General features: G+C 40.0%; 1 protein-coding gene across 6 annotated transcripts in view; it reads left to right on the forward strand.

The window, feature by feature from the left end:
• TLN2 (talin 2) overlaps window positions 1-19766 on the forward strand; it is a 162044-nt gene that overhangs the window by 126791 nt on the left and 15487 nt on the right. For all 6 annotated transcript variants that reach the window (XM_065076153.1, XM_065076152.1, XM_065076155.1 and 3 more), the window contains 9 exons: window positions 951-1070; window positions 3604-3750; window positions 4671-4837; window positions 6259-6442; window positions 8430-8555; window positions 10083-10199; window positions 11860-12045; window positions 16001-16108; window positions 17649-17754. In XM_065076153.1, coding sequence (XP_064932225.1) covers window positions 951-1070; window positions 3604-3750; window positions 4671-4837; window positions 6259-6442; window positions 8430-8555; window positions 10083-10199; window positions 11860-12045; window positions 16001-16108; window positions 17649-17754 — 1261 coding nt within the window. The remainder of the gene's footprint in view (window positions 1-950; window positions 1071-3603; window positions 3751-4670; window positions 4838-6258; window positions 6443-8429; window positions 8556-10082; window positions 10200-11859; window positions 12046-16000; window positions 16109-17648; window positions 17755-19766) is intronic.

Here is a 19766-nt window from a genome sequence, read left to right on the forward strand (position 1 = left end):
ACTGCTGTAATACTTATGAACAAATGCAGATCAGCCTCTCAAATTGTTATTTTTTTGCATTTCTGTGATTCACCTGAGTTTAACAAAACAAAACGGTACACTTGTTGAATTGAGATTTTCTCAGCTCATGTTTCGCAGTAATGCTTACCATAACACGTTTGCCTTTTGAGGAGTACTTCCATTTTTTCTTTATTTTTAAGAGAGGCAGCTGGACTAATTATGTATGCTTCTGTTAAGATTTGTTACTAAAGTTATTGCTGTTGCAATCAGGACAGGTTGATGATTCTGCGATCTACAACATTGCAGCTTTTTGGTAAACAGTACAAATTTGTCTAAAACTGGTTTTGCCCCAAGGATGGAGTTTCCTGGCTTTTACTAACATAAAATGGAGACAGAAGAAATGTCTTTGTTCTTTTTTCTAAAGAGGAAGAGTTGGTTATTTATACTGATATTCTACCGAGGCATTCTGCATAGTCCTACCTATTCTTGGTCCTTTTCCTGTGCCTTAGGCATGTTTTGCATTGGCCCTCAGATTTTTCCCATTTTCATGCTCCCGTGCCCTGCCAGCTGAGCCTGATGTAGCCGAGCTCACCTGTGATAAAATAAGGTGGCTGTGACACACAAAACCCGCTTCCCCACCCAGTCCGAGTAACTATGTACCTGGCCCATTGTCCTGCTGTGTCAAGGAGTGAATTACCAGCTCTGGCTGCAGCTCTTTGATTACTCTGTATGTACTGTGAGTGCCTGGTCACTGTGACTCTAATAAAGCATGTTTGCCTGAGTTTCCTCATGGAATTCTTCCTGGAGGACAAGTCCCCTACCCAACAAGTGATATTCCCCATTTCATCAGTGTGGCCAACAAATGAGTGTGCTTCTAAGCTGGAGTGTATTAACAAATTATTCTTATGCCTGTCATTTTTCTTTTTCTCTTGCCTGTGTTCTTTTTTCAGATGACTAAGTCGGTTACTAACCCAGAAGAGCTGGGAGGACTTGCATCACAAATGACCAATGACTATGGGCATTTGGCTCTCCAGGGCCGAATGGCCGCAGCTACAGCAGAACCAGAGGAGGTCTGCAGTTTTTAGACCTCTTTATTCTCTGTACACGGTCGCGTCAACATGGGTATTCATTTACTGTAGAGAATGCAACAAATTCAGAGCAAAGGGACAAGGGGCATTCACCTCACTCGGTTGCAGCACCATGCTTGCAGCCATCGCCAAATGCGATACTTTCCTTGTATGATCAGACAGTCAACAGATTTCAAACCATTGGGTAATGTGTTTCCTTTCAAATATTTTTGCCATGATTCTAAAACAAATGCAGTGAATGTGTTTCCACTGCCTTTGCTTCCTTAGCCACTTTTGTACATGAGCCCTGTCTGTACCACGTGTCTCTGACAGGCCAACAGATGCGCTGCCTCTGGCCCAATGACACTCGGAACATGGGACAGGACAGTGCATCTGTTCCCAGAAGAGCTTAATTTGGCCTCCTATTGCTTGATGGAAAGTGTGACATGAGCTGAGTCAACATTGTAAGCATATTTTGGCTGTATAGATCCATCTCTTTTACTATCTGCTTCTATTTTTGCTAAAAGCAAGCTTTAAGAGACAAACTATTTATCACTAGACAAAAACTCAGCCAAGTTGGTTTTCATTGGATGGAAAGGTGCTGATGAGCATAGCGAAACTGTGTCTTTTCAAAATGCTGTGTCACAGCATACAGTTATTCACAAGGATGTGTTGTAAGCACTGCTTCCTTCTTACAGTTTGTGGAGAGATATTTGTTTTGGCCTTCGATATTGACCTTTCCCTCCTTTGAAATATCGTCTCTATTCAGACACTTCACAGCCTGGGGGAGATCTGCACATAGTACTATGAATACACATTTACTCATAATGCACCGCAGTTTTGTCACTGCTCATGTGCACAGGTATATAACAATAAGAATTGACATTTACTACAAAATGTTTTCAGTGAACATTGAGAACTTCAGGTTGGCTTTTCTCGTCAGCCTTCCCATTGCTCCTGATAAAGGTGAATTATCTATGGAATGAGTTTTCTTCTAGGAGTGCTCTGAATCAGCAGATTTTTAACAGACTTAGGGACTATGCAAAAGACATAACATTTTTACTTTATAAGTGTGGCTTTTTATATGCTACAAGCCTTGTTGTAGGAATTACCCACAGAAGGAAACCTTTTGTCAACACCTCAGTCCAGCTTCAGAAAGAAACAGCTTGCGATAATTGTGGACAGTTCTACAGACCAGGACAGAACCTCCTAAATTACTTGGGGCTTTCACTTACAGAAAACTTACAAAGAAAACTCTTAATAATTTACTATATGCTTTCGTTCAATCTTGTATGTTTCAGTGTATTACAAATCTATACATATGTGCTTTTATCTTGCCTATAAGTGATTTCAGGTATAACTTACTGACCTGAAAGTGAGGTGCAGGCAGCCAGCAGGAGCACAAGTATCTTTTGCTGACAGGACACCTTCTGTACCTCAGAGTCAGAATATAATGTGGGAGAAGCAGGTTCCCTGTGCAGTCTTACACACTTCACGCTAGCGGAGGAATACAGACTATATGCTCCAGTTGCATTTAACCTGCTACAATTACAGAAATCCTTTCATCTCTGTTCTCATTGTGCACTTCTGGTTATGGAGCCTAGACAAACTTTGTTGAGATGGAGTAAGAGGGTACCTCATCATCACGAGATTTATCACATTATCTAGATAAAAGACCTTCGAAGAGTTTCTGAGTCTGTAATTACATTCCACCACTGACAAACTACTTGAGTGTTTTGTGCTCAGTAGCTAGGTGAAAAGCAGCAGCTTGCATTTGGCTTGAAATTGTTAAATTGAATTACTATTTCTGCATGTTACTTTCTGCCTGATGTTGAAATAATTCCATTTGTTATACTAATGGGCTGTGATTCCTCCTTATTTATTAACCCAAATAGCCAACTATATGTCTAAGTACATGCAGGTACTGAAACCACCACGAGTTCCTAAGCAGGGACTGTGCAACTTATGCTGTAGGACTATTAATAAATCAGAAGCAGTGAGGGTGGGATTTTCTACATCTCAGTGCTCAGCATGTATGTGGTCAGTTCTGGAGGGTTGAGACTATGCGAGATTTAAAAACAAATAAACCAAGTCATATGCTTTGTGACCCAGTTTCAGCAGCATAGGGTACGTGGGAACATTTTACACATCATACATACCCTGAATACAACTTACAGTGATAGTACAGTTCTGGGAGATGAGGTAGCATTAGTGAAATGTGGTGAAGTTGTGTGAATTATGTGTGTTTGACTTAGGTATGTGCCTTATGCCTTCTCTTTCCTGGGGTCCGGTTCACTAGTGCTCCCGTTTCAGCAGTAAGCCTCTTAGAGGGTTGTGCTATAATATATAGGCAGATGGTATTACATCTGTCCTTTTTTCTAATCTCTGCCAAGTATAGAGATGAGTAGAATGTTGCTAATAAGGGTTCACCGGAGTGACCATGTTTCCATTTGTGTTGATGCAAGGTACCAGCATGACATTTATTTATTCACTTTGCTCTTGCTTCCTTTTTCCATGTGATTCCTTTACCATTTAGATAGGGTTTCAGATCAGGACTCGAGTGCAAGAACTTGGCCACGGCTGTATCTATCTTGTGCAAAAAGCTGGAGCTCTCCAGATTTGCCCTACAGACAGCTACACTAAAAGAGAGTTGATAGAATGTGCTCGTGCTGTTACGGAAAAGGTAAGACATCTCTCTGTGTTGCCCCACTGTGTTTGTCTACTGAGTTTCCACAGGGAGTAAACCAGCCAAATTGTTTGGGTTCAGTATGCTAGACTAGCCCATGATTAGCCCTTTCTCATGTTTTGTAATAAACTTCAGCCTCATACCAGAGCGAGTCTGGTCCAAATCAAATACCTAAGAGATAAGATGGCTCTCATGCCACTCCCTTGGAAATAGTAAGTCCACATGTGTGGCCACAGTTACTGAGATGAGGTTGGTCGATGATGTGATTTCGTGTAGCCTGGCCTTCTCCTAAGACTGGGCCAAGCTAGCACACTTAGAACTGCATCTTCAAATTGTCTAGAGGTTCTTGGTCTTTGGAAACATCCAACAGATGGCCTGAGTAGCTTGGCTTTGAACCTTTTTGATTGCCTCTCTCCCCTTTTGTTGGGCATGAACACTGAGAGTGTCTATACTTTGTATTTCTTTGTTAAACTTTATATTGATGTACTGTACACGAGTGTACTCCTGGAATGCTTGATGCTGGTGTTTCTTTGTACATGTTAGGGAAAAAACAACAGCTCTTGGCTCTGGCATTTATCCTGGCAGAAGTTCACTACGTTACCCCTGACTGTATTTCAAGAAAGTTTTAGCTGACATGCTTCATCCTATGATGGACAGATCGCTTCATTCTGTCTGAAAAGTGGACTTCCTAGCTGAAATCCCCTTCACTTCAAGACAATCTTTAGTTGTCACAATGACTGTTGCAGAATGAGAGCAAAGTAAGGGAAAGGGGAAGGAGAGGTTTATTAACATTTGCAAAATGACACTGCAGAATGAATTTCCATTTTTTTATTCCAGTCATGTTAAAGAGCTCATTTAACATCCCATAATGAGGCTTTCTTTCGATGACTGCCTTGTTGTTTTATGGTTTTTTCCAGGTCTCCTTAGTTTTATCTGCACTTCAAGCAGGCAATAAAGGCACACAAGCCTGTATTACTGCAGCTAGTGCTGTGTCAGGGATAATTGCAGATCTAGACACCACTATCATGTTTGCTACTGCTGGAACTCTTAATGCCGAGAACAACGAATCATTTGCGGACCACAGGTCAGTATAACTGAAAAAGATGGAAGAGCATGTGCACAGAGAAACAGTGGAACTGGCAGAAGCAACTGGCATGTGGGAATAAATTTTTACCTTTCTAAATTCCCATGAACGAAATTGAATGAGGCAGTGGAGTAAGAAGAGAAATAGGAAAAATCGGATATTGATAGAGGACAGCAAACTTCAATTTGGTTATTTCTATGAGGAAAGAATTTTGAAAAGCTGGGGAATATCTGCCAAGAGCATTTCCAACAAAGGGCCACAACTGTAGTGCTCTTTTGGTTTGTTTTTTTTTGCTTTTATTCAAGCCATTTCATTGCATAGACTACCACATTCAAGTAGCAAAAATCAACTGCCCATAACATTGAAGAAGAATCTTCTATATGCTTCTTTCCAACAGCTGTTTGTGACTGTCTGGCTGTTTGTCTTGCTAAATCATGCTTATGGTCAATGTGTTTGTGGACAGCAGGGATGGAAATGGCACAGCTAAGCTACACGTTTTCCCCTTTGGCAAAGATAAGCCAATTTTCCCGTCAAATAGCATCTGCAACAAACTAGTCCCACAGCATTTTTCATGATCTTAAGAGATTTGCAGCATCTGTTACTTCCTTTGCAGTAGAACCCAGGGCTTCACAGCCAACACACTGACTTGCTGCTTTGCAGCCTAGTGACAATTGTGTGGCCTTGCCAGTTGCTCCAGAAAGCGGAAAGATGCTGTGGTGTGTAAGGTGCTGCCTTTCTGCAGACTGAAAGTTAGGGGTTTTTGTATAGGTGTCATTAATTTGCAGATGGACATTTTACATGAATGTGGTTCTAGTTCTCAGTTTACTTGACTCATTTGTGAAGTGCATACTCAACATGGTTTCTTCCTTTACCCAGATGTTGCTTTGGATTTATTGTCCTGACATGTTAAAACTTATATGGTGTGGGGGAACCCTGACGAGGACACATTCTCTATTCTTTCTTGCCATTCTTCCTTCTGCCTTCCTCATAAATAACTATTTTAGTTTCCTTACGATATGCTGATTCAGATGGAGGTTTGACAGCCATTACTCTCCTCACATCACGGCCAGATTTTCTTTCAGTGTTAAAATGGAATGCTCTTGTCTGCTGCTGCCCTACCTCATTTCTTTTCAAGATGGGATCATTTTAATAAACAGCCTTGCATCTAGCCCAAAATATAATGCTACTGTTTTAGTAGCAATCTTGTATGGGGTTTTTTTGTGTTGGTGGGGGTTTTTTTTATTATGTTTTTGGGTTTTTTTTCCACTTGCAGCCTGGCCTGTGGTATATTTTCATGAGTGGACACTGGTATGATGAGTTGCATCAGCTCTTTTATGTAGCTGTTAGTCACCATAACATTGAAAATCACGTTTTTTTCCTCTTCTCCTTTTCAACTTCCCTGCTTCCTCTTTTTGCTACAGGGAAAATATCCTGAAAACAGCAAAAGCTCTAGTTGAAGATACAAAATTGTTGGTTTCTGGTGCTGCATCAAGTCAGGACAAACTGGCCCAAGCAGCTCAGTCATCAGCCAACACCATCACTCAGCTGGCTGAGGTGGTAAAGCTGGGAGCAGCCAGCTTGGGATCTGATGATCCTGAAACACAGGTGAGAAGTTTTAAATTTGTTCTGATACTCTTAAAGAGACCAGAGACAGTTTTCAATTGGTAAGATTTTGTGGGGCTTCTGCTTTTAAGCAATGTAGTGGGGTTCATCTCTTCTGGGAATTTTCTGGATTTACTTAGACCTCACTCTTTTTTAGAAAACCATCAAGTGGTTAAAGCATTGAGCATAACACTTTTGCTTTTATGTCACATGTGTGTTCCAGCTGGGATGCTTTTGGCAACGTATTTGTCTGATTTTTGTTAATTTGTGATTGGACCCCTGACTCATCCTTTTTTTGTTCTACAGAGCTTGCATGCCTTCAGAACTACGTATCCAGCTTACAAATGGGCTGCACAGTGTCTGTTATTTGTGTAGGCTAACAAGCTCTTGCTGTTCCCTGTATCAGAGTTGTTTTTCATTTAACTCAGTAACTTCAGCCTTCAGTGTAGAGTTTCTCAAATATTTCTTCAGTTGTTTGTTTGGATCTTGGTGAAATGGAGGTTGGCAAGCATATTGCAGACGTGCCTGTGCTGGGACCAAATTAGTTTGAAAAACCCTGTTTGTTTGCATAAGGCTCTGAAAGGGGATGCATGTTCTGTTTTGCTTGACCTGCGTGATGGGCTAAACTTCTGAGATGTTTCTGTCTAGGAAAAGGCTCCTGGAAGCACTTTTTTTCTTTCTTCTTGTTTTTTTTTTTTAAACTGAGGGATTTCCATAAACTAGCAACATCTGCAAAACATTTGTCACAGATTGTTTTTCTCTGTCTGTAAAAGCCAAGAATACAGTACTTAAAACCTATTGTGCGTGAGTAATTATTTATTCGGAGCAATTTTATATTTCCAGTTAAAAATTGTAGGTGCATCATACACCCTAAATGGAGCATTTTTAATACCTTTAGCACACGTCACTGTTACAACATTATTCCACAGCAGCAACACTCGCTTTACTCCGGTATGACAGTTTCAGATGTCTTACACTGCGAGCTTTGGTGCAATGTGGGCAGCTGGACAACAGAGAATCTTATCAGTCTGTCCTGTGCCTCAGGGTCTCAGGTTCTTTTCCTGTTTCCATGGTCAAACAGCTTCTGAGCTACCAAAGCCTAAATAAACTTTTCAGGAAAAGCAAAGACTTCACTTCTGTTAACATTTTATAAGTTCCAGTGAACTACAAATACAAAGGAATGATGCTGTTGTTAAGTGATTGTTCCAATTTTTTTTCCCTTTCTCATTTTTCATGCATCTTTCAACATTTTCCTTAAAATGAACTGTTCTTAATTCCAGCAAAATACTTAAAACATCTGATCTTCTACTGATGGAACTGGCAAAGGATTTGGAGGAGAGAATTATTGTAATAATGCCCTAAAATAATTAACAAGCCTGTTGTAGTGTCTGTATTGCGCCTAGGACTCCTGTCTTTGAGCTTGGGCTTAGGAGACAATACCTCCAGGTTTGACTTTTCCTGACTGTAAAGCCAACTGAGCTGTTCAGACTTGAATTCTGTGTAGCTTCTTACAGAGGTTCAACTTCTTTTTCCCTGAAAGAACATCTCCCTCTAACATCTGGCCATAGCAAGTACATTTGATCTTTCAGTAGGTGATTTCAGAATTGATACATAACTGTAGCATTAGACCTTAAGCTTATAATCAATTTCTTTTCTTGCTCTTGTCCCGCTTTCACCCTAAGGGTGAAGAATGCGCATAAAAGTAAACCTCCTCTTAGAGAGCTCAGAGGAAGGAAATTGTATCTGCAAACAGCATTTCTATTTCTTCACAAAAGTCACTTTTATAGATTCTGACCATTTGCATGAAACACTGCAGCTATCAGCACAGCTTTTCCATTTCCTATACATTATGTGTTTTACTGGGGAAGAGGGAGGGTGATATTATTTGTGTATCAGTAGTAGATTTTGTTTATTTCTGTTCTAAAAATCGCACCCTCATCCAGACTGCTATTTCTTGCCTGGCGCTTACAGCTGTTTCTCATTCCCGTAGGTTGTCCTGATCAATGCCATCAAGGATGTTGCAAAGGCCCTTTCTGATCTCATTGGTGCTACCAAAGGAGCTGCCAGCAAACCAGCAGATGATCCATCCATGTACCAGCTGAAAGGTGCTGCCAAGGTAAAACCTTATTCTTACAATTTATTTGAAAGTATCTTTGCAATCACACTTGATAGACAAGCAAGGCTTGGATTTCAGCAATTTGCTGATTGCCTGAAATCTCATCTCTTTCTTTGTTTCATTATAACCCTGGGATACTGCAGAAAAATAAGATGACGCTATTGAGTTTCTGTGATGCTATCCATTTTTGTAGGCTATCAGAGGACTTCTGTGGTTTTGATGTAAGAACTGTAATCTTTCTGAAAGGAAACTTATTTCTTTTTCAAGCCCATATCTGAGGGCAGATTCTCTTTTAATAATGTTATATGCAAAAATGTATCTGGTATAAAATGATACCTAACTACTACTTTCTAAACAATGACATATGCTCAGGATAAGCATGTGGCCTTGCAGCTTGGTGAAGGTTGGGAGAAGGGGAGGGAGAGAAAGAGGGAGAAAACCCCCTCCAATAACTCTACAGTAGGATATTGTGCACTTCTGACCCCTCTCTCCTAGGTTTTTCCAGGAAGTACATAGTTATCAGAGCTCAAAACTCACAGAGATTACACCACACCTGTGATGTCTTTGTGCTTTATTTCCGCTGCACCTGAGCTTTGATATTTGCCTCACAAGTATCTTGTGGCTTCCTGTCTACAAAATATTTCCAGATGTGGAGATTTAGGCAGTATTGCTTCTGCTTTCATAGTATGAGAGTGTCATGGTAGCTTCTTGCTTGACCAGAAGCTCTTTTGACCCTCGTGTCTGTTGCTTACCTGTAAGATCTGTGCCTTGCTTCCTTTCAAAGCACAGAAGAACAGCACACTGTTGAGGCACTACTTGAAAATGACCCTTCTAGTCCAGAAAACTGGTTTCTTGGCACTTCCTGCTGTGAATGGCGCTCTGTATTTAAAGTTGTAAATGCCAAGAAGTTGGCCTTTCAGTCTCTTCTCATTGTAGCTGTCATTAGTATCCTAGCATACCGGAGTACAGCAAAGGCATAGTTATTACAGTGATGTTCTGCATCGGGACTATTGGGTTTGTAACTGGAACAGTAACACTGATTCTATATCTGCATTTGGGCTTGAGGCTGGTGTTTGGCTGCTCGATTATCTGGGACTTCATCAGATTGCAGAGAGTGCACTGTGTAAATTTCAAAAAGAAATACCATACCTTGATTCACATCTCTCTCAACTTGCAGTGTAAAATGTACGGGAAGAAAAGGCACTAACATAATCTGTAAAAGAGACCTATCCTGGAAATGTTGTGAATTTTCCAGTTTTTGGTAAAAATTTTGCTAGAACACTCACACTTCTGATGGTATCTCCATGCAGTTAGTTGTGCTACATTTCTGCAACTTGCAGGGAGCCCTCAGAAACTGGCAGACAGGAGAGCTGATATTTAATCCCATAACAAGTACTGTTCCTGAAGCCTGTTAGGCCCTATCAGAAGTGATAATGCTACCCAGATTAATTTGCCTTGCTTCATACCCTGCTGCCTTTGAAAAATGGGAGGAAGGAATCACATATTTTTGTCGTCTTCTCCCTCCAGGTGATGGTAACAAATGTCACATCGCTTTTGAAGACTGTTAAAGCAGTAGAAGATGAAGCTACACGAGGGACAAGAGCTCTCGAGGCCACAATTGAGTACATCAAACAGGAGCTCACGGTACAGAATGCAGTAGCCATATGTGGCAGTTTTTAAAAGTGCATGCTCTTACGCTCAGACCAGCCTGCCCAGGCACCTTCCTCTGGCCATGCTTTACCGCCTTCCAGTGCACTGGATGCCATTTGCTTCTCTTTATCTGTTGCAAATCACCTCTGCATGAACAAATACAATGCCACTTCAGCCTGTCTACTTTCAGAGGTGATCAGCCCCCCACTTTGAGATCTGAGATGCTACCGTCGTACAAATCTGGAAGCAACTGCTGCTTTGTTCTTTAGGCATTAGGCTTTCATGACAGATATTATTTTCTGAGTCCCATGCTGTTTGCTCTTTTTTGATCCTAGCTTCAGTAATGTCAGCATCACAGCCATATTGTACCTGCAGATTTACTCTTGTTTCTATTTTTTCTTTATCATGAAATGATACTACCAGTGACACATAGTCTGCTATCTGAGAATCTGTCTGAGAAGGAATTACAAATAGCATGGAATTCTCTCCCAGATTGGGTGTTGCACCACGACAATTGTTTTCCTCCTTCTTTTAGGTATAAAAGTATAGCCTCCAGCTGCAGCATTCAGGTGTTTGGTGGTTGGTTGTTTGTTTGTTTGTTTACTAGTAACTAGTCAGTGACATAAGCTAATACCTGCAGGTTTGTGAAGAAGCCTGATTTTTTTTTTTCCTTCTTTTACTTACAGTTCATTTTTATAAGAAAACTATAGACAGAGTCTTCAGCAGAAAATATATTTTGTTGTATAGTCTGTGGATTAGCAATTTTTACACTGCACTGGTACAATTTTGCCTTGTCAAGTGTTCTCCATAAAACATCTGTCCTTCATGGTGTGAGCAATGCTGTTATAAGAAAGCAAGAACTAATTTTGTTGTTGTTGGTTTTGCCCTTTTTTAAAAATAATACCTGTATATAGTTGGGAATTCATACAGTGTCTGCAGTTGTAAAAACTCCTGATTTGGTACCTGATCAGGAATGTTCTGTATGATATCCAGTGCATATTACTGTCTTGTATCCTCATGAAGGCCTGGCTAAGATACCTTCCTTTCCATAACTCTGATCTGAAACTTGTCCAGATCTGTCATTGAAGGACTGTACATCATCACATCTGCTTTCTCAGTCCGGTTGGTAAACGTCCCTTCTCTTCCTTTTTGTCAGCATTGCTAAGGAATGGGTCTGTGGTGGTGGTGTTGTCATCTCTTTCATAGTGAGAAAAGTGGAGTATCATGAGAGGTTGCCAAGGATGGCACGTACATGTTCCAGAAAATGCATCAAGCTTGACTTGGAACTCCAGGGACTGAATCTGAGCAACATTGGAGGATGTCCTTTACATATTTAACTAGACTTTCTGTTTTAACATTGCTTCCATTTCTGGAGAGAGAGAGTGAAAAATTGATGAACCAGGAGCATGGCGTTGACTGGGGTCATTTTTGTCCAGACATTTGCATTTTGTACTCTTCCCTCAGCTTATTGATTCTCTCTGCTGTCTGTAGGTGAGTGGGCTTATCAGGACCAGGCGAGAATGATATTAGAGTACTGCAAGTCTGTTTCTAATTTCCTGCTGTTCAAAGGCTGCTGCCAGTTGCTGTCTCTTTCTCGTGGTGGTTCTGCTTTGACTTGAATGGCATCAGGCTTTCCTTCTGCTTTCACTTTCAGGTGTTTCAGTCAAGCGAGGTTCCAGAAAAGACATCATCACCTGAAGAATCGATCCGGATGACGAAAGGGATCACCATGGCAACTGCCAAAGCTGTTGCAGCTGGGAACTCATGCAGACAGGAGGATGTGATTGCTACAGCGAATCTGAGCCGCAAAGCAGTGGCTGACATGCTGACAGCTTGTAAGGTAAAGATTCACTTCCTTGCCCAAGAGTGCGCTTGTGTGTGTGTGTGTCTAAATCTCTTGAATGTTATTTGTATTCATGATTTAATTTTCAGATGAGAAACTTAATGGTTATGATAATTTTAAGGAAACGTCTCTCTGAGAAAGGCTTTTCTGTGCAATGCACAAAAAAAAACAGTGCTAATATTGACTGTTTTCTTTCTGTGAAAATGAGAAGTTTTATTTGGCCTGAAATCTCCTAGTTTTCAGTGTCTTATTAAACTGGAAGACAAGAAATCTGTGTAAGTATTAGAATGTACAAACAATCCTGTGGTCACAAATATGATTTCAATATTTCTAGGAACAGTGAAAGGAATCACTCAGGTCTATTTTTAGCAGTCCTTTGCCCCTTAACCAAACCTGTTGGTTTGTTTAATTTCTTCTGCACTTTTGAAAAATGCATTTTGCCTTTATTGGTACCCTCTTTTCTATACTTGCTTGAGCTAGACAACTTTCAGCCACTGACTTGCAAAACTGGGGTGGAAGTGTATGTCATATAAATGGCTATTAAACCATTTGGCTTTGTTTTGATGATGAAAAAAATCTAGGCATAAATTTTTTAAAAATAAATTTTTTAAAAATTCCTTTTGGTCTTCAGTAGTAATTATATATGCCTAGAAATTATATTTATTTATTTTTGCCTTCACAGTTGTGGAGGATGACGGTAAAATAATGGTGCTCTGTGAGGTATCTGATTTTTCACTATTTGGTCAAATCCTAAATGCTTCAGCTGATGATTATTTTTTAGCCTAATAGTACCCAGGTGGAAGGGTTAGTTTTGTTTTTAAAATGATCCTTGTACAAAAGTGCAAGTTCTAATATAACTTGGATTTATACAAAACCATTTGCATGGAACTTTTTATTTTGACTTAGTTTTCTGACAGAGTTTTTAGACTGTGACAGTTCTTGATGACTTTACATGCTTCAAATTTTGGTTATGTCCTCAGAAGGTCAACAAAACAAAGCAGCTCTAATTTGCCTGGGAAAATTAAACAACTGTGCTACTTACATAGGAAGTACTGTAGCCTAATATGTCTTAGGCACAATCCAGTTAATTGAACCTTCTAAGGGAGGCTAAGAGCAGTTCATAGTTGTGCAACGTTCTGATAAATCCATTCAGGCATTAATTCAGATGCGGAGGTGCACTAAACTTCCTTTGTCATTTGGAGGTGGCTAGTGTAGATGCATTTTTGTTTCAGTCTCTCCAAACAGGCAGCAAATTCTTAGCGACAGAATCTTGTGTTTCCAAAAATGTTAGAAACACACACAACATGCAACCTGCCAGGTAATTTTTAACATTTCGTTATGGATGTTCACCTTTTTATGTCTAGATTTGCTCCCAGTTAATTTAATGGTTTTGGAGTTCACACATTGCTGGATGCTGACAAGATGAAACTTCCTGCAAAATGAATAACGGAGGCCTGGGATGCTGGATCTCCCAGGGAATTACCTTCAAAGTAATTTACAGAAGGGAAATGGCTGGGAATCATTTTGCTGATGTATAATGATACACTGACAAGGACCCTTTGCAGACAATTGATTCCTCCATGAATTAGGCTCCAGTACTCTAAATTAGTAAGGAACATTCACACATAACAGCAAACTTGCTATAGTGTAGTTTAGACCTGCAAAGACTTAAGATCTAGTTTTGTCTTGTCCAGATTTCCTGTTCCTACACATTTTGCTCAGAGACTTCGCAATCCTATGCCGTTGATTTCTACAAATTGATAACTGTATGTGGTATTTCTGTGATAAGCCACATCCCTTGAATTTTAAGGGTAGGAACCAGCAGTCTTAGCCTCACTATGCCACAAAAGCTGTGCAATGCAGTGCAACTTGGGTTTTGTGATATGTGACAAATCCTGGAGGGGTTTCCAGTATGATGAAGCTAGTCTGTATGATAAGCACTGACAAATAATCAGGTTTCGATACCCTTTATGTGAAGACAAAAGTGCAATTATATGATCTACAGAATGTAGTTCAGACAGTTGCGAGTCCTAACTGGTGCAGTGAGATTTCTGTTGGCATGTTTCTGGGTTAAAAAAATGTCGTCTTAAAATTATTTTGTCACCTCTTTAGTCTGCTGTGAATTATGTGGTTTGTTTTAGGACTCATTGAACCTTAAAAATGTTCCCAAAATATTCAGATATCAGTTTTGGTTACATATGCAAATCATAACAGGAAGTTTCTGTTTCTCTCCTACAGATGTTTGCTCTAACTGCATGTGTAACAATAATATTTAAGTGCAGAAGAGGCATATTAGGGTGCTTACAATATATGCACATGAAACACTGGGGGATCCATCAGCCCTACATGAAAATGAAAAATAAGCCATTCTGGATTTTTTGGACCTCCGGAACTTGTTTACTAAAGTATACTAAGTATACTAAAGATGGGGAAAATCCTACCCTGTTTCCTTCCGTCCCCTTTCCCTTCAGATTATTTGTTGACAAGATGAAGGTGGTTCATGAGCCATTTTTGTGCTCTGCTGGTCCTGAACTTCCCCACAGAGGGAGCCCATGGACCAGCTCCAGGCCCGGCTGACACCAGCGCTTGCTCGGGATGTTGAGGGTTGCAGGCAGGGCTCAAAATTCAAGCGAGCGCTGAGGCAATCCCCTGTCCTAATGGAAGATATGAGGCTGCAGGGGTGGAAGGAGAGATGTTCTGTGAGAGAAGATGCTGGTTTTTAAGATTTTTAGGAAGTTTCACTTGTCAACAACTACTATTTCTGTTCAATGAAGTTTCCTAGAAGTTTATTTTAGAAAACAGAAGGCGTGAGGAGGCTGCAGTTTTCACTTACTGTTAAAAATAAAATTATTTAGCCACGCTTATGTCAGATATCAGACATTATACGCAGTGGAAATCCTTAAGAACTGGCTCTGCTGCTGCTTCTCTGTATTTAAACAGATGGTCCAGCACTGCCTGTTACCGTGTTGAATTCTGATGTCAAGATAAAGCCATTCATAAGCTGTTACTTACAACATGGTACCAGATAACAAAAAGCAGCTAATACTTTTTGTGCGTGGGTTGGTTGGTTTGTTGTGTCTCTCATGTAGGGTAACAAGGTCCTGGCACTTCTGTAGCACTTTTCATCTGCCATTTTTGCAAGGCTTTCTATGAGGAACAAACTATTATCTCGATCTTGCAGAATGGAGAAGGCAAAGTGAGAGACCCACATTTGAGGCAAGCACTGAGGCAGCTGAGCTCTGATTGGGCCCAAGTCTTCAGGGCCAGCCCAGCACTTCGATCTCTAAAGCAGATGGACACTCCTGCTTTCATTCGTTGTTGGCAGGCTGCACAAGCAAAAAAATGGTTTGGCATATTTCTAACCTGTAAGATGTAAACAACCATTTGTGGGTGGCAAAACTACACTCATAATTTTGATTTTTGTGGGTATTAGTAATAAAGAAGAGCCACAATAGCATAACCTTTGCCCTGGATAACAGTATATACATAAACCAAGAGCCCATTCTGTCTCCAAGGTATTTTCCAAGAGACATATTTTCCTTAGAAGAAATCAAAAATCCTCTTGTGTTTTCAGATGGTTCTTCAGGGTTGAAGAACCCTGGCAGAAAAAGCTATGAGTGCCAGGACATTGTTACCTTATATGAGAGATACAACAAACCTGCTGATAATACCCAATGAAGGATGCTAAGAAAGACTGCAGATGCACACCCAGGCAGGAGGATGTGCTGATAAAAGGAAAAGTGTTCCCAGTGCCATCCTCAGAACTGGAGCGCTCCTGCTCTCTGAGTGGACTTTGCTTACACCTTTACAACAGAAATGACTGGCCCTCAAGCTCAAATGTAATTTGCACATTATGAAAAAAATATCTTCCTTCTCTTTTCTCTATCTTCTCTGTGTTGACCTCTATTTGTGGGAGCAGTTTTGGGGTACTAATGTTGTTTTGCCTCCTCAGCAAGCATCATATCACCCAGATGTGAGTGAAGAAGTTCGAGACAGAGCCCTGCGCTTTGGAACAGAATGTACCCTGGGATACCTGGAACTCCTGGAACATGTTCTCCTGGTAAGGAGGAGTCTGCACGCATATATTGGATCCCTTCAAGGAGAATGATCTCTCTGATTTCCTTCTATAATGGCTGCTAGTGACCCATTTTTATCAGTTTGTCACAAGTTTATGAACAGGTTTGTTATTCAGGAAAAGCAAGCTGAAGTAAACTCAGAACTTCAGCTCAAACTGCAAGACAGAAGGGAGACTGGAAGTGTTTAAATAGGGTTGGATTCTGGATCAGATCTGGAGGCAGCCATGGGTCCTGACCTAAAAATGGTCCCTGACAAAGACACTAAAATAAGACACTTCAGTCTTCTTTTAAGCCTACTATAAGTGTTAGACATATTTGGCACACTCCTGTCCCCTAGACCAAAGAGGTTATGTGATCTTTACGAAACCACTTTAACATGCCTTTTTGCAGTTCTGATTCCAGGAAAATAAGAGGCACCTACTCAATGCCATCCCAAAACCCCAAGCCAGCACAATCTCACAAAGAGCTCTCCAACTCATGCCAGACAGGACACCCCCAAAGTCCACCCATGCACTGACATGGTAGTTCCAGAAAGACATAATTCCTTGTCTGACAGAGTTCTCACCAGGCCAAGTTAAAAAAAATAAATAAGTTTAATTTATTCTGTCAAAGTAAGGGGCTGAGCGTTTGACTGCAAAATGGCAAACACACAAAAAGATACAATGTATTTTTAATGTGCACCTAGTTTTCAGAGCTGCTTTGCAGGGAGTTTTGGAAACAATTAAGCAAATGCACACCTGCATGTGACTTGGGAGACTCAACCCCTTGTTTTGCTCTTAAATCTCTGTCACTCTCAGAAGTAGATTTGAGTATAAACGAACTTCCAGAACTTAATCTTTTTTCTCCATATGCTACGGTAATTAAAATGCAGATGTTGTCCCTGTTCAGGGGAAGAATTCAGCTTCACTGTCTGAATGTCTGACTGTTTTCCATTTGAAGAAGCACAGTTTAATACTTGATGCAAATTCAGTTCAGAGGGGTCTGTCTGTCTTTCCCTTGCATTGAAGGGTCTCACCCAGGGTTGGCACTTCCATTGCCGATTTTTCCCTGAACAGGCACCTAGCACTAGCTTGCAGAACTCTGTAATTCTATTTCTTAGAAATAGTGACCAACCAGTTTGTTAATAATAGAAAATCAGCCCTTCCCCAGCAGTTTAGAAATACTAAGCCTGATGCGTAAGTAGAATGACTGTAGTATCTGAGAACGGAGTGCTAAAGCTGCATATTCCTCCCACATACTCACACATGTGCCTCTGTTTTGGAGAATTCTGTCCTAGTTTTAGTACTGAGAGCTTCCAGCCAATATTGGTAGTTTGTGTAGAAATGCAAGGCAGTGCTGCTCTCCTAGTGTGCATCACACATCGCTGTGCAAGCCTTTGCCCCCGACAGTCGTACTTCTCTCACTGGACTGATGTTTTATCTCAGCCAACTGCTGTATAAAATACAACTTTCACTAGTGTACCTTGAGAGTGTTCCAGCGTTCTCTGGAACCCTTACCGTTATTACATTTTATCTTTTCCTTTAGATCCTTCAAAAACCAACTCCAGAACTAAAGCATCAGTTGGCCTCTTTCTCCAAGCGGGTTGCTGGTGCTGTTACAGAGCTCATCCAGTCAGCAGAAGCAATGAAAGGTGAGTTGGGCAGCCTGCTCCCAGCACAGAGATTATGATCTGTCATTTCTGTAGTTCAAAACAAAACCAAAAGCGAAAAAAAAACCCTTTTAGTATGTTCTACATGTTTTGGCAACAGCTACTTCTGTTCTTTTAATTTCTCTGCTGATGTTCACTTGTTTGCAGTGTTGGTAAACGTGTCTGTTTGACCCTCTCCCACTCCATATGATTGGTCATAAGTCATCTGTGAATGGAGATGGAACCATCAAGCAGAGGCATAGCAGCAGAAAACAAAATACAGCATCGCTGTACAGCATCTTGAACTGGTGGCTGAATTGTAATTTATGGCTGGTTCCTTTCCGTACGCTCATGTTTGTTCAGTCAAAATAAATCCTTTGCTTTGCAGTAATAGCTGCTTTCCAACTTCAAATAAAAGGGCATAACCATCATCTTCCTGAATTAATGCTCAGACTCTGGCAATAATGTAAGTTTTAGACCTATAGTTCTCTCTGTGCCTCTGTCTGGGTCTTGCCCTGATAAAGGATGTTAGTGGAACAATGAGACTTCAGAAAATTGTCATCTGGATCATTTCCTGAACTCTTAGAACTGAAAAAAAAACTTGAGGTCAGATATAAATTCAGCACTCGAATAAGCAATGAATTCCGTTGCTTAGCAGAACTTCACTGTTCTTGTAACAGAGGAGTGATATTTTTCTCAAATACTGACTTCCTTAGTAAAATTTTTATCCAGTGATGCATGTGAACTCTTAGGATGACATTTCTAATATTATACATTTTAAATGAAACTAATACATTTTAAGCGTAGTGTTATTAAATATCAGACTACATCTGCTATTAATAGAAATACTGGGAGCTTTAGTCTGAATAAATCTTCACAGCCATCAGGAGGGTACATGAGCATTTTGATCTCATAGGTAACAGAATACCAAATATTTTTAATAAAGCATTGTAATAACTTTTTTTTTAATTCTACCCCTCCCTCAACAAAGGCTTCTAGGAAATTCATATTTGTTCAATCATTCTTTGCTAAGCTAGGCCAGAGAACTCTCTACCAATTTTTCTGATATTCTGTGTAATATACAGTGCAGATTTTCCTCCGTTATTCCTGCTTTTATGAGTACGCATTTCTTGGAAACAAATCCTGACTAAACACTTTTCATACGTGGGAGTTCCTTATTTTCTTATGGTTTGTGTTAGGTTGTCTTTTTTGTGTGTGTGTGTATGGGGGGGTGGTTTTCTTCCTCTGTATCTTAATACAGTAACTTTGTGTCAGATAACAGACCTGCATTATGCTTTTTCCTTGTTCAGGTATTTTATTTTGAATTCTTCAGCCTTTTTTTGCACTATTTCTTATGTTTTGAAATTTGCATTTTCTAACAAGCCAATATCAGAATTTTTCTCTTCCCTAAATGCTTTAAAAAATATTTTTATTGTCCTCATCTTTGGAGACATTTATTCATTTGCATTTTAATTATATTCATTAAAATAAAAATTCAGTTTTTTCTTTCTTTTTTCACTTACTGCTTGTAGGGGATTATTTTTTTTATTCACTTTAGAAGCTTTTTTTGTGGAAAACAAGATGTTTTTAACCATTCCTAATTTTCATTCCTAATTTTCACTCCTATATAAATGATAAAATTATATCTCCTAACCAATTTAGCATGTAGATGTTTTCACCTTTGTGAAAAGCCTTTTTTTGAAGAGAAACAGATAGACTTACAAGTTTGGATTTGACTGTCTTTACACATGCTGCCTGTATCAAAGTTGTTTTTTTTCCCTGCTTTATCTGCCTGCCAATCTTAGTGTTTAATATAGAATTCCTTCAACTTGTAAACCAGTTGAGCTGAAAAATGGTATTTGGTAATGTTTTGCTATTTTATATAAAATACATATATACATATATATATATACACACACACACATGTACACACACTACATAGGGATCAGCAGCATGAGATGTAGCTCACGAGATTACAGTCCCATGTACTTCATCTTTCTCCCACCACATCTTAA

Source organism: Columba livia, chromosome 11 (genome assembly GCF_036013475.1).
Source record: "Columba livia isolate bColLiv1 breed racing homer chromosome 11, bColLiv1.pat.W.v2, whole genome shotgun sequence".
Lineage (NCBI taxonomy): Eukaryota > Metazoa > Chordata > Aves > Columbiformes > Columbidae > Columba > Columba livia.